At 34.2% G+C, this 16,058-nt stretch overlaps 1 protein-coding gene across 2 annotated transcripts in view; it reads right to left on the reverse strand.

Annotated features, from left to right (window-relative positions):
- The window catches only part of SLK (STE20 like kinase), a 55,725-nt gene that overhangs the window by 22,432 nt on the left and 17,235 nt on the right, over window positions 1-16,058 (reverse strand). For both annotated transcript variants that reach the window (XM_061198107.1, XM_061198037.1), the window contains exons 2-9: window positions 15,836-16,000; window positions 13,824-13,872; window positions 13,343-13,492; window positions 6,782-6,854; window positions 6,424-6,618; window positions 5,798-5,879; window positions 3,695-3,823; window positions 1,959-3,329 (exon numbers count right to left, since the gene is read on the reverse strand). In XM_061198107.1, the coding sequence (XP_061054090.1) occupies window positions 1,959-3,329; window positions 3,695-3,823; window positions 5,798-5,879; window positions 6,424-6,618; window positions 6,782-6,854; window positions 13,343-13,492; window positions 13,824-13,872; window positions 15,836-16,000 (2,214 nt within the window). The remainder of the gene's footprint in view (window positions 1-1,958; window positions 3,330-3,694; window positions 3,824-5,797; window positions 5,880-6,423; window positions 6,619-6,781; window positions 6,855-13,342; window positions 13,493-13,823; window positions 13,873-15,835; window positions 16,001-16,058) is intronic.

Below are 16,058 nucleotides of genomic sequence, written 5' to 3' on the forward strand. Positions count from 1 at the left end.
GAATACTAGAGAGAGAAAACATTTTCTTCTTAAAAAAACAAGAACAAGAAACTGAACAGCTACGAAGACTATGAAGACTACACATATAAAGTATGAATAGAAAGCAGTAAGACTCAACTTTGAAACCAATTATATCATCTCACACCTCATCTGACTTTCACATGATTTTACAGATAAAATCAAATTTTTTTCAAGTGAAATTATGCATTTTGACGATGTGCATGTAGAATTTTTATGATACCACATCATAATTAGGCACCAGTGGTAACAAGCAATTCACAAAAAAGAGTAATTAGTACAACTTTCACATGTTAACCATTCTGTCCTCTTTTTATCTTGTAGGTTCTCAGATACCTCTGCTTTTCTGTTTTAGAAACACTTACAAAGCAATTAAAAATGAATTCCTGGGGCTCATCCCTTAGAAAATCTAAATCAACAGGTCTGAGGGTGGCTGAGAATTTCATTTTGAAAGGCTCCCAGATAACTTTTAAACACTGCTAGGACTGGGATTCAAAATCCATTTCATCAACAATAGTATCACCAGCCCTCTTCCATCTCAGGGCCAGAGATGGATGAGTGATTTTAGAGTTACTAGAAAGACAGCACCTCTACTGCACTCCCAAAATACCAGATCTCCCTGTTAGCTATTGCCCAAAATTCTTTATCAAGACCAAACTCTTCATTCCTCAGTTGGTTATCCAAATGCTTTTTAAAAGCAAAGGGAAATAACAGAAGTATAACACTGCTACAAATACATCTTGGTAAACATGTAAGTATTCAGAACAGATAATTACTTAGTTTTGATAGGTGGAAAAGGTTAGAAAGCAGAGGGAGCAAAAGGGGAATGTGAAAATACTACATTCAAAGTGCATTAGAATTTTTAAGTTGATCTTTGGCACTTTCCAATCACCTTTCTTCAGCCTCTTACTGTTGTACTCTCTAGGCTTCCAGTATTCTCACACTGCTCTCCCTAAGCCCTGGACTACGGCCACCCTATCCAGACTTCCTCTAAAACCTAAAGTGGGCATGCTCCAAAAATAAATCTACCTCCCTGTAACCTCCAAATTTTCCATTTCTTCAGTTCCTACTAAAGTATCCACAACTAATATCACCTTAATTCTCACAGAAGTATCTGCATTTTTTGGAAAGGCTAACTATTAAGTCAGTGAATGGACTTCAGATTAATGGAATTTCAGGAGGGAAACAACCTGAAAACTGAAGACCATCTAGGCAATACATGTAATAATTTGGGGCAGATACGCAGGCTGATCAGTCATGCCCTGGCGTCCTATCCCTAAGGTCAATTTTCTTCAGTTCTTTCTGCTTTTCTGCCACCTGTCAATCCAGAGTCTCACCTGTATCAGAAATCCATGGGATCTTTTGCTATAAATACTGATTCTCTGGCCCCACTCCATACTTCTACACAGCTCCCCCTAGTAACTCAGATTGGAGAATTATGCTTAACAGCTCCAAGTGTTCGAGGTTTAGTGTTTGGCTTTGTTCCCACAATGATTCTCACGGCAGTAGTGACTGCTATGACTGAGGAGGTAAGAGTGGTCACCGCACGTGCCAGTGGTAACAAGGGCTGTTTACACCCTAAACATTCTTAAAAAGAGATCATTCTTTCAAGTCCTCAATTCTTTCATATACTGCTGATTCTTGCTACAATTATACCTAGGTATGTACAATATGAAAACCCAAATTCCAGTAAGCAACTGTATTATACTATTATATCAAGTTGGCAAAAATAGGTAGGTACTACCAAAAAATTTAAAGATTACATCCAGAATCTCTTTAGTGTTTTTTTTAATTGATTGCCCTCATAGGCCTTAAGAATTTTATAGGGTTAATACTACACTGATTTAGTGTTGTTTTGTTTTCAAGACGTCAGTTTCACACAAACTCTCAACTGCCAAAATAACAAAGAAAAACCCAAACAAGGACCCGTGTACACTTACTTGTAAAGATATTGATCCACTGTCTTTAGTTTTACTTAGGAAGCTAGAGATGGATAAATTCAAGTCAATGCTGCTATTATCAGCAGTGGAACCAGTGCCTGAATCAGTATCATTTTCCTTTTGATTCTCAGATTCTGGTAACATGGTTTCAGTTTTTGATAAAGCACCTATTTCTCCTTTATTTTCTGCATCTTCAGGGTTGATATTAATACTGGGTATTAGAACAGGCTGAGGTTCACCGGGCTGTGAAGTGGCAGGAACTTGAGGTTCTGTTTTAATTGGCACTTCGCATGGAGTATCTTTCTGTTCTGTGTCCATCTGAGCAGTGGCTTCATGAGCATCCCGCGTTTCACTTCCTAAAGCCTTTTGGTCACTATCAGTCACCACCCTTCTGATCTCCATTCCTTCAGTGCTACTTGATTCAGTAATCTCAACTTCATTTGTCCCGAGCTCCTCATTGGTCTCCACTATGTTCTCTGAACTGCTGATTAATTGTTCCTCACCTTTACCTTCTACAGATTTTTGATCTATCTCATTAGTTTCAACTATTTCTTTAATAGAAACTTCCTCAGTACCACCAGCCTCAGGACCCTCTGTGGACTTGATCACTAACTTCTGGCCTACTTCACCCACTTCTTTCCCATCATTACTCTGAGCAACCTCAGCACTGTTTTCAGTTGCCTTCTGAGCAACATCTTCTGCCTCATTTGTTCCTATCACTTTGCTTGTATCACTGATCATATCTTTTTCAGTTTTGTCATCTCTTCCCAATTTCTCGAGGGTGTCTTCCTTTGTAAACTCAACTTCACTTTCAATTGCCTGAATATCTGACTCTTTTTCTCCAGTCTCTTGAGAAACTAAATCCATTGTCTGAATAGTAGTGTCTTCAATTTCTTCAGATTTTATAAACTTATTTTCAAATATCTGTTGCTTTTCTCGATCCCCTTCTTCCTCAGGTTTCAGATTCTGTTCAATATTTGTTTCTGAAGTTATCATTATGTCATTTTCTTTTCCTTCATTGACTGAATTAATGTCCACTGTTTCATGGTCTTCTGTGTCAGCTAGATTTTCAAGCTTGGGTCTCTTCTCCTCTCTCCCATTTTCCTCGATTATTGTTGCTCTATTATGAAGTTCAGCCATAGCTTCTAAATGAGTATCATTAACATGTTCATTAATGCCTACCACAGTATTTTCAGGTTCATCAGTGGCGGGTTTTTCAGTAAGAATTTTACTGTTAAATTTATCTTCAGAAGTATTACGTTCTGTTTTCTCTGAGACAGATTCCAAAATACAAGCATTTTGTGAAAGCTTATCTTCTTCAGAGCTGGCAATACTAAGGTCAGAGGAGGCACGCTTACTTGCAGGTATTGGCTAAAAAAGATTTTATACAGTTTTAGTGTTAAAACATAATTTCAAGATGGTAACCAAAACAACGTTTCATATATAAAAATGATTTAATTCATATATATAATGACTTAATATCTTTATTCAGTAAAATTTGATGAAATTATAAAAATAACTTAAAGAATTGACAAATCTTCACATAATAAATATGACAAAAATGGGTAGCAAGGAGCAAACTTGAAAACAAGGAGCAAACTTAATAAATCTTCACCTCTAAAATTAAAGGCTTTTGTAATGCTACCCATCAATTAATTCTTAGATACAGCTGCAATCATACCTCAAAACTCAACTCTAAAAATTACCTAAATGAAATTTCCTTTCTAAATACTGACCAGAGAATTTTCTGTTTCCTCATCATCATCCTCCTCTTTGCCATCTTCAACTTCTTCTGTTACTTCAGCCTTTGCCTCTGCAATCAATTCTCGAATTGGTTTGTTGGAATCAACAGTCACAAAGGGATGCTGTTTGATCATTAAAAAGAGCATACTCAGTAACAACTGAAATGCTTGTGAAGTAAATTTCAAATATATAAAACACATTGTTATGTGGTAAAAATATAAACATATAAGTAGGAAAAATACAAACAACTTCAGATGATATTACATCTGGGAAAAGAAGGAGGGGGAGGGAATTGAGCAGGAGTAGGGGCTGCCTGCAACTGTATCTGTACCTTTTTTTAAGAATCTGAAAGAAATACATCAAAAATGATAACATATTACATCTGGGTAGTAGGTATATGTACTTTTCTGTATGTCTGAAAATTTCATAACCTAAAATCTAAATTAAAATTTAAAGCAAGTTTCAAGTACATTACTAGTTTTAGAAAGTAACAATATGTTTACAATATGTTTAATTGTTAGAAAGTAACAATATGTATAAAGCCTTAATAAAAGAATTACAAAAAGCTTTAAAGTTCTGTTAAAAGTATCTACCTCCTACACTGTTGGTGGGACTGTAAATTGGTACAGCCACTAGGGAGAACAGTATGCAGTTTCCTTAAAAAACTAAAAATTGAGCTACCATATGACCCAGCAATCCCACTCCTAGGCACGTATCTGGAGAAAACCGTAATTTGAAAGGATGCATTCTCCCCGATATTCACTGCAGCACTATTTACAATAGCCAGGACATGGAAGCAACCTAAGTGTCCATTGACAGAGGAATGGATAAAGAAGATGTGGTACATATATACAATGGAATATTACTCAGCCATAAAAAGGAATGAAATAGTGCCATTTGCAGAGACATGGATGGACCTAGAGATTGTCATACAGAGTGAAGTAAGTCAGAAAAACAAATATCGTATAATATCACTTATATGTGGAATCTAGAAAAATGGTACAGATGAACAAAGTCACAGATGTAGAGAACAAACTTATGGTTACCGAGGGGGAGAAGGGGGGGTAGGACGAATTGGGAGACTGGGATTGACATATATACACTACTATGCATAAAATATATAACTAATGAGAACCTACTGTTTAGCACGGGAACTCTACTCAATGATCTGTGGTGACCTAAATGGGAAGGAAATCTAAAAAAGAGTGGATATATGTATACGTATAACTGATTCACTTGTTGTACAGCAGAAACTAATACAACATTGTAAAGAACTATACTCCAATAAAAATTAATAAAAAGTGTCTATAAACATCTGTTTTTTGACATAGTTCTAATATTCTTAAGAGTAAGAAGATATTTTATTCACCTCTGTACACTCAGCACTTGGTGTTTGTCACAGATTAAGGCCTTCAAATGGGGGGGGTAGTGAAATAATACGAAAAGGTGTGTTCCAAGGATATACTTGTTGTACAGAGAAAGGCAATTTTTCCCGCTTCTCCCCCCAGATAAATAGATCAATCTAAAAAACTCTAATGGAGGAGTTGTACTCAACCTAACAGTAACTGCCTCAAGACTTGTCACTCTATTTCTCTACCTATACTATTATTTGACAAAATTTTATTTCAAATATTACAAACAAGTCCTGCTATAAAACAAAATTATCCAATCACTTTAACACCATTTTTTAAAAGTTAGTAATATTTACTGAACATTTACCCTCACTGTAAGGGACATTAAAAAAAAATTAATTAGCTCACGGCCCCTGTGCCACCAAGGTGCTTGTTTTCTACTAACTGGAGAGACAAAGTGTAAGTAACTGACAAAGTGGAAATAACTAAACAAAATGAAAAAAACACAATTAAACTTAATCAAAAAAGCATACGAGAAATTTAAAAGCTAAATAAATGCCCTTTAGTAACAGCAGCAAATGTTTGTAAAGCAAATGTTAACAACTACAATGAATCTTGAGTGAGTGTGCACAGGGAAACTCAAGTGGAAAGAGGGCACACTGAAGGAATGTGAAACTGTATTCTTCTTAAAGAGATGTTACAACAATTATGTGGTTTGCCATTGTCATACTACTCTTATCTTACCTGCAGTAGCTGAGATGTAGTCCACCTGGAATCCACATTCTTTTCCAAGCATTTCTTTAGAAAGTCCTTAAAATTTGAAGACCTTCAAAATAAAATTTTAATAATGACATTCCATTTTTCTTATTAAAATCAAAACTCTAAGAAATTATGGTTAAGTTCCATTATGTATGTAATAGTATTAATTCAACATAAGAAAACTAGTTATGAGAATATTAATATTTCATAAGTCATTTATCTATAAATACAAGTTACATGTATGTAAATAGGTTCATAGTTTAAGTCATTAAGATACAGCCATATATCCATAAGTATGCTAAAAATCACAAAAATTCTTCCATTATATTAAACTCCACAAATACAGATCAATCACATATATGCCTCACTTTCTCATAGTACAGAAAATATCTCTTTCATGTAGAACTCAAATCACTGGTATTTTTTAATTTATGGGGAAAGTTAGTTACAGGAATTTATATGGTCCTTAAGTCTTGAAAATACACCAAAAATCAGTTTTCTACTTCATACAATCTTTGTACCATGTACATAAATTTAAATACCCTTGGAAAGCTGGAAGAATAAAGCATCAAGTTTTGCTTCTTAAAAAATATTGTTTATGAATACTTTACCATTTTGATGGCTGTGCTAATGCAGGGGGCTCAGATTTTGCTATTTTTAGCAGCACTCGCATTGGATTTAATTCATGATGAGGTGGTTCTATCTCAGCCATTTCTATTAAAGTGATACCCAGGGACCAAACATCAGCTTTGTAGTCATAGGGTCTGTCCTTAGATGTTTCACACATGACTACCTCAGGAGCCATCCTATGAAGACAGAGAACTGAAAATTAAGATGTTTAACTTAAGAGCAGTGATCACAAACCACATGAAAGATAGACAGTATAACTGATTATGTGGACAAAATTAATGAGTAATTATAACTGTTGACATAACTAACGCTGCAAATCCATAAAAACTGAATACATACCAATAGGGTGTGCCGATAAAGGAATCCCTCCTTTGAATTGTCCTTGTATTTTTAGCTGATACTCCAAAATCCGCTTGAAATAATCATACAAAAGTATTAATGATAGTTTTTAAGCAAAGAACGCTATACTATTCAACATAAGGGAAAAGCATATCAAGTCTTTAATAAGGCCACTGTTATTAAAGGGTAAGCAAAATAGAAAGAGAAATAACTCTCTATCATCCTAATTTTGACCACCCTCTTTCTACCATACCCCCACCCCCCCAAAAAGAAACTGCCAAAGAAAAGATTCCATCATTAATACACTTGATACCACCATCCTTACACATCTTCAGATCACAAATTCTCCAGAATTGAAAAAAAAAAATAGTAACTTTAAAATAGATCAGTCTATCCACTTCACCAAAATAAATGCCAACTAGTGCTATATGTTACAATTAAATTAAGGGACATTTTTTCTATAGTGTGAAAAACAGAAATTATACCAAAGCAGCCTTTATGACAGCATATGTCTTGCTAACTTCCTCATAAAATTATATCACAAAGAAAAAAATTAGGAACGATGCTTTCTAATTTAAATTATAGGGCACAGCAACATTATAGCTTTATCAGTTGTTAACTGCTTTTCAGCTTACAGCTCAATCATTAATAGCAACATAAAATTGCTACTGCTGCATAAATTACCTCATGCCATATATATTTAACTTTTAAAGTTTCATTTGACATGCCACGATTCTCAAAACTGAATAAATACCAAAAATCCCGTATTTAGTACTCATGCCCCAAGGCCTGGCACAGAATATACACACAATAAATGTCAGCTACTGTTATTAATCATATGTGTAATTTTAACCTTCGTGATACTCTGGCAGTAGAACTCTTAAAACTCATGAAATCCTGCCCTATATTCTAATTATTTATGTCTGTTATATAATTCTTTCTTTTCTTTTTTTGACCATGTAGTTCTCCTGCTTAAAACATCTTGGCAGCTACCTACTGCCTGTAGAATGATGTTTAAGCTTCTTAATATGGTGTATGAAGTCTTTTGTTATACTAGATATGTCATTAATGTTTTATAATTAAATTAATAAATGAATTTGCCAATAGAACATACTATACTTGGAAGATATATCTGCAGAAAATACAACATAAATAGATGTATTCAGGACTCTCCATCCCTATTACCCCCCTACTTCCTCAACTTATAACTTGCCATGTTTCCGCAGGACGGGATTGAGATCACAATATGAAATTCCTGCCAGAAGAGGTTTTCTACTCAGGTAGAGTCAGTTCAGTACGTATTCCAGTGTGTTCCTAGAACCTACTAATGGTCTATTCTTTTTAACTTTTTTCCCCTCAGAACATGACTGGGAAAGGAGGTCGAGAAACAGGCCTAAACCACAAAGGTCCACTGTCAACATTCGTACCTCTCGAAGCACTCTTATGAGCAGGAGGTAAACTAAGGAGGGACAAGAAGCCATCTTCATTTCTGTGCAAAGGGGAAAACTAAGGTCATTATGTGCTTTACAGTTCTACTTATAATGATATGGCATATATATGCTGGTCTGTTAAAATAGCATTTTACATACTTATTTCCATTTGTAACAATGTGATCTGACAAGATCATAAAAATTTGATTATTGTAATGTATATATGGTTCTTGAGGATAGTATGGTTCTATATGCATCTGTGTACACTTAATACGATGTCACAGAATTGGAAGGTTCTCTGTATTTATGAATTAATGAAACAAAGTGCAACTATTTTAAATGTCAACCAACTCAAAACTATTTTGGCATTCCTAAATCTTCAAAAATATACTTATTTTTAATGGCATGCATTATTTTACACAAAAGTATATTCCTGTATTCAAATAAGATTTTAGTACACTTACAGAAAAACATGCACTAAAAAAGATCAAAATTATATTTCAAAACGAGCTACAAGACTAAAAAATGATGACATAAAAGAGTAACAGAAGTCAGAATTTTAAAACTCATAAATGAGGTGACAGAACTCAAGGGAAAATTAGAAATAAAAAACAATTTTAGAAACAAAGGCTAAAGTAGGAGGAATGCAAAAGCAAATAAACACAACAAATTCATACCCATTACCACTTCACACCCATTAGGATAGTTATCATCAAAAATACAGAAAATAACAAATGCTGGCAAGGAGGTGGAGAAATTGGAACTCTTGTGCATTGCTGTGGAAACGTAAATTGGTGCAACCACTGTGGACAATGGCATGGTGGTTCCTCAAAAAATTAAACAGAGAATTACCATATGATCCAGCAATTCCACTTCTGGGTATATACGCAAAAGAACTGAAAGCAGGGACTCAAATGGATATCGTACACCCATGTTCATAGCAGCATTATTCACAAAAGCCAAAAGGTGGAAGCAACCAAAGCGTCCATCAATGGATGAATGGATAAATAAAATGTGGTGTATACATATAACAGAACATCATTCAGCCTTAAAAAGGAAGAAAATTAACACATGCTACACCATGGATGAACCTTAAAGACATTATGCTAAGTAAAATAAGCCAGTCACAAAAGGACAAGTATTGCAGGATTCCACTTATATGGGGTACGCAGAGTAGTCAAATTCACAGAGACAGAAAGTAGAATGGTTGCCAGGGGCTGGGGGAAGGAGGAAATGGGGACTTAAGCATTTTAATGTGTACAGAGTTTCAGTTGAGGAAGATGGAAAGGTTCTGGAGAGGGGTGGTGGTGTTGGTTGCACGACAATGTGAATGCACTGTATGCTACGGAACTGTACACTTAAAAATGGTTAGGACAGTAAATTTTAAGTATATTTCACCACAATGAAAGATAAAAAGAACCTGACAGAAAGTTATAAATACTGATGATTGTCAAGCCCAACAAAAAGATAATAAAAGTCTCTAAAGGAGAAAGTCAGTGCAAGGGAACAGAATAAATACTCATATCTATAATTACAGAAAACCTTCCTGGGGGGTGGGGGGTGAGCGGGAAACAAAAAAACAACACTTAGAAAAGTTTAGTCAAAGTTTAGTCCTTAAAAAAACAGTCTTTGGCATCTAGGCAAAAAGAGCACATGACTTATACGAGAAAGAAAATGAGATTCTCATCAGACTTTTCAATAACACTTTATGACAGAAGAAAACAGAGGAACACATTTTAGATATTCAAGGAAAGAAATGTGAACCAAGGATTTTCTATCCAGCAAAACTGACCTTCAAAGTATAAAGGGTAGAAGTGTTACCATTATATAAGAACTCAGAGAGCCCTTTCAGAGAAATCTACCAGACAATGAACTTCAGACAACCAACATAACCAAAGAGACATGAACAAGAGCGGTGGTGAGCGCTGAATATAGAAATGAAGGTTAAAATGAGTAATTACAGAATACTCCAAATCTATCATCAATGTTCTTGAGAAGCAAGATTCTCAGGACAGAAGAAAAGCGATACAGATGTAATACAGAAGGGGCTAAGAGAAGAAAAAAAAAAAATGCTTTATCCTGAACTTGAATAGGACATATGTAGGAACTCATGAGGGCCTAGCTCTGTCCTTTGGAAAGGCCTAGAATGAAGGCGAATCCAGAAACTATAAGCATGTCTAACACTCAGATTGTGGTCTTGAAATACCATGTCCTACTAAAACTTCTTCAGGGCTTCCTGAAGAAATGGCTAATTACAGGTCTGAGGCAGGAAATGTAAAAGATGAGCCTGAAACATCTCAACCTAACAGACAGCAAGAAATCTACCAAAGATTAGTAGAGTCATGTCAAAAAGATTAACAAGCCAGCTTGAAGAAGCTCCCACTGACCAAGATGGTACAACGTGAGCTTTAATAAGGATAAAAATTGTAATAGATTTGAAACCTATAAAATAAAATTCATGAATTAATAATGCCATTTAAAAAAATACTGGCCACCAACTAAGGATGAGAGAGAACCAATTCATTGTCTTTAAAGCTAAATAAATAAAAGGAAAGAATCAAGCATTTTTTCTGTCCTGTCTATATGAACTATACTCCTGAATAACCAAACAGTTGAAGGTAAGTGTCTTTTTATATAAGTATTCCTAATTTTATAATGATGATAAATGAAAATAATCAAATAACTGATGAATAATTACACCAAAATTATTATCAAAAATAATAAACGAAAACAAAATGATGGAATTCATTTTGCCACTCCAATCAAAGAACGGATCCAGGCATTAAACATCAACAGCTGCTAACATCAAAAAAAAGATCAAAAAGCCGGTATTACATGCCTCCCAATGAAAGAACACAAAACCACCTATAGTCTTGCCAAAAAAGTCAAACTTGAGACTGATGAGGCTTTTGGATTCATCTGCAAATTGAGGGAAATACAGAGAGGAACTTACTACAGTCATCAGGAGTACACAGTCAGCAAAATGCAAGATGAGAGAAACTCTACAGGTCCAACAGCCTAGGTCCTATACATCAGTGTTTCTCAACCTTTTTTTCATCTCTCTCCTTAGGAGCCTTTTTAGACATTTTTTCTGAATCCTCCCTCCCCGCCATGAAATTTTAATGCCACAGATATACTGTATATCTGTTTGTGTGTATCTATGGGCCTTTGGAGGGTCACAACCATGGTAACACTAAAATTTTTTTGTCCCCAAAGAACCAACTTTCTTTGAGAAAGCATGCCATGAGAATGCATGCCATAGATAAAATGTAAAGAGAAAAAAGGAATGGCAGGGCGGTGGGGGGGCAACCTATAAATTAAAAGAGACTTAAAAGAAAAAGCAGGTTTTAAATATGGGTAAGTCTGAACTCTAAAGTCTAGACATGAACACTGGGTGATAGAGCCATAAAGAAACACAAGGCAGTGATTACTACAAAAGTCAGGATATAGATTACCTGTGGAGAAGGGAGGGACAGTGTGATTGAGAGCGGGCACATGAAACAGCTGCTAGGGTGCCTGACATAGTTCTAGTTCTTTTTTTTTCGTTGAGGCATGTGGGATCTTTCGCTGCGGCGTGCGGCCTCTTTGTTGAGGCTCACAGGCTTCTCTCTAGTTGTGGCGTGCGGGTTTTTCTCTCTAGTTGTGACTCTCAGGCTCCAGAGAGTGTGGACTCTGTAGTTTGCGGCACTTGGGCTTAGCTGCCCCGCGGCACGTGGGATCTTAGTTCTCCGACCAGGGGGGACTGAACCCTCGTACCCTGCATTGGAAGGCGGATTCTTTACCACTGGACCACCAGGGAAGTCCCATTCTATTTCTTTATCTAGGTGGTGGTTACAAAACTATTGTGTACAAAGCTACAAGTCAATAAGCTACGCAACTGTTAGTGTGGTTTTCTGTATCTATATCCATTTCTTAATAAAAAGGTTAAAATTTAGTAGTATATCAAATTATACCTGTTTAGATGTCATGACAAAGTGAAGGGAAATGACTATGATCACTGGTATCAGCATGGCCTTTGAATATATTTTGTTTTTAATATCCTTCCAAAATACCCAAATTTAGACTTCATCACCAGATTTTTTTTTAATACATATCTTGGGGATACTTACTTCTATTTGTATGCGTATATATGAAATTCATTAATTTCCCATCTAAAATCTACATCTATTTCTCCTTATGAAATTATCATTTATTCCCTCAGTGTAAAAAACAAAATTAAAAATTCTAGTCCTTACACTTATTTTAGGCAACTTTTTCAGACTTAAGGTTAGTTACTTTGTTAGTTTAGCCAAGATACCATATCTACAAAATAGAATATAAAACTAAACATGGAAAAAGAAAACCACTAGATATGAGTTTTGGAAATGAAGATAAAACTAAGTTAGTGGTTTTACATACTATAGCATTTTCTAAATGTATTATATTTACAAGTATTAAGTCTACATACAAAAATTTAAGGGAAAAATAATTAGCCAGTCTTTTAAAAGTGTGCCATTTTAAAAATAAAAATCCATCCTTTCTTACTTTTTAAAGAGTCTTTATATGAGGTGCCTATACTTAGGAATTCTGGGAGTTAATGAATAATTATGTATCCAAGGAAGTTTTGTTTTGTTTTTTTGTCTGCACTGCATGGTGTATGGGATCTTAGTTCCCTGACCAGGGATTGAACCCGGGCCCTCAGCAGTGAAAGCGCCTAGTCCTCACCACTGGACCGCCAGGGAATTCCCTCCAAGGAAGTATCTTAAAAATTAACACCGAGGAGATACGGGGATATATGTCTATGTATAGCTGATTCACTTTGTTATAAAGCAGAAACTAACACACCATTGTAAAGCAATTATACTCCAATAAAGATGCTAAAAATAAATAAATAAATAAATAAAAGCATACAGGAATTGAAGGACCGGTACTCTGAAAACTATACAACACTGTTGAAAGATATTAAAGAAGACCTAAATAAATGGGGGAAAAAAAAAATTAACACCGAGTAATTCTCCATGTTTCACATATTTGAATATAATTCTCCATGTTCCACATATTTGACACGTAACAAAACAATATTAAGTTACAGACATACGGGGGAAATCTCAAAGCACAAATTCAAATGTTTTATATAAAGAAATAAACTTACCCAACTTAATATCTCCATCTAAAGTAAAAAGAATGTTTCCAGCCTTTAGATCTCTGTGGATGATTTTATTATCATGTAAGTAGTTCAATGCCTCTAAAGTCTGCTTACAAACTACTTGTATTTGGGACTCAGTTAATGGTCTCTCAAGCTCTACAAGGAAAAAAGTAAACAAATCTGCATTTTTGTACAGTGAAAGCATATCAGCAGGCTATATAACTTTACCATCACTGTCAAAGATCATACACAATGAATTGATTTTTAAAAAACTATACACAAAACTTTCTTCACATATTATACTCAATGTTTAATTTTAGAATTTTATTACAATTATCCAAGAATATAAAAATAATTAGGCTGATTTCTTAACTTACTGAATGTCTCTAAACAATAAGATAAATATATATGTATAAATGTTTGAAATCACTTGACTTTTTTAAAGTATAATTTAAGATATAAACATGAAGAACAAAAAACCATTTACCAAGCATCACAGCATCCACTGCTCCACCTGCACAAAATTCAATGAGGATCTGCAGGCAAATAAAAAAGCATGTGTCTAACACGACATTGATTTTGAGTATTTTTTCTTCAATTTAGCATAAAAGATAAAGAAATAGCTATAAAATAACCTAGGTTACAGAAACAATAGTATGCTAACAACCATAAAGATTTTCTTTGTAAAGAGTTACAAGTCTTAATGATATACAACTAAGAAAGCACAAAGAGAACACATTGTGGAAATACGTGCATTTTTGTTAATCATTTTTAGTGTCCCTGCTTCTGTAAAATTACCAGGTATAGAATTTTTATTCAGGACAGTATTATATATCCATTTCATCACCACTGAAAGATTTTATACTCTCCTTTTTAAGGTAACTATTGTGAAGTAAGTGATCAAGTATATTTTTTAACTTTATTTCTAGGAATAAACCCTGAAAAGAGAAACTTTTAGTTTTTCTAAAAAACAGGAAAAAAAACATATACAAAAGCTTCAGATCCTAGCTCAATTATCACTTCTTGATGGATGCCTTCCCAGACCTCCCTGGTACATACCACCATGCACCTTTCTTTCTTAACCCTTATCACAGTTTTAATTTTATATTTATTATGATTCTTTGATTAATTAATGTCTATCTCTCCCACTAAACTGTCCCTCACAGTTGTCCAGCTTTTTATTTTGTAATAGTCTCAAGTAAAGATCTTATCTATTTATTAAGTTGTCTAGGAATTCATTTTCATTACTATCTCTGGAAACATTCTGCTAGAACTCTGAACAGCTATATTAGAAGGCACCACACTAATAATAACTATAGATTTTAATTACATACCTTAACAAATTGTGTAGCTTCACACTTTTTTCTCCTCTGTATAACAACACTTTATTTTTTACAGGAGCTTGCCAATAAATTGTTTTGAAATTCATTATATCATATGAAAAATAATTTGAGACACAGATCATTACTCATCCTAGAGATGAGTAAACAAGTCATAAAGGTTAATTGACTTATTCAAGCTCCTGCCTAGCATCACCAAAATCAAAAAATAAAGGCCTTTTGATTCCCAATCAGGTACAGCTTGTACAATCTACTCTTCTTTCATAACACTTTGTTTCTTCCTTCAAGGAGAAAAAACTAAAACTCCAATTCAAAAAGTCCTCTTGATTAAATTAGTATCGGTGCAGAGCAAGTGACTGACTGGTTATTATACTAAATATTAACATTTTACTTATATATTTATGCCTAATATTTCCTTAAAATGAATAAAATTTTTACATACAGACTTGGCCACTACATCATGCACTAAAGTTGGGCTTGATAATATATAAGATAAATGTTGGGTTGGCCAAAAAGTTTCCATAAGGAAAAACGTGAATGAACTTTTTGGCAAACCCAATATTTAACATTTCTAGTAAGCATTTTATAATTTATTACATGATTTATCAAAAGTTTAGTATAAGAAATTATAAACAATTGCAAAGAAAACGAAAGAAACTTTAAAACATTTTAAGTAAATGCTTAAATTTAAATCAAGACACTTAAATTTAAACAAGACACTTCCAACTAACACAACATTGTAAATCAACTATACTTCAATTAAAAAAGAAAAAATAAAATTTAAAAGTGCTGGAAAAAAAAAAGACTTTAAAGAAAGAAAGAAGTTCCAACTGGGAAAAAAAATTAATTAAAAACAAGAAAGGCATCTAATTTCATTATTTAGGAAATTTAATATTCTTAACCAAGTTTCTACATTTGAGTCCAATGTCAAACAATCATGAAATACAGTACAATCTGAAACACACATCAAAACATCTGTTGAAGCTAAGGATAATTATGTTGTTAATGACCCTCTCATCAGCAGTTCAATTCTCATTCAAGTAGCATAAGTGACTAAAAAGAAGAGGTAGTACATAAAATAGGCCTACACAACTTATAAACCTCTTTAGGACAATTAACTCATTTTGGTTATTCCTATAGATTAACAGAAAATACTTACCCAAAGATTGTTCTCATAATAGAAGGCATCTAGAAGCTTGACTATATTAGGGTGATCACAAGATGCTAATATATCAATTTCAACCATGTAATCTTCAAGTTCTTCTTCAGATTTGGTGTCAATCACCTTTGCAGCAGCTAAAACATTGGTCTCTTTATTCTGGGCCTAAAAACAAAAGTATCAGAAGTTCACACTTACAACGCATACCTGCTTTTTAAATATT

The sequence above is a fragment of the Eubalaena glacialis genome, chromosome 1 (genome assembly GCF_028564815.1).
Source record: "Eubalaena glacialis isolate mEubGla1 chromosome 1, mEubGla1.1.hap2.+ XY, whole genome shotgun sequence".
In the NCBI taxonomy this organism is placed as follows: Eukaryota; Metazoa; Chordata; class Mammalia; order Artiodactyla; family Balaenidae; genus Eubalaena; species Eubalaena glacialis.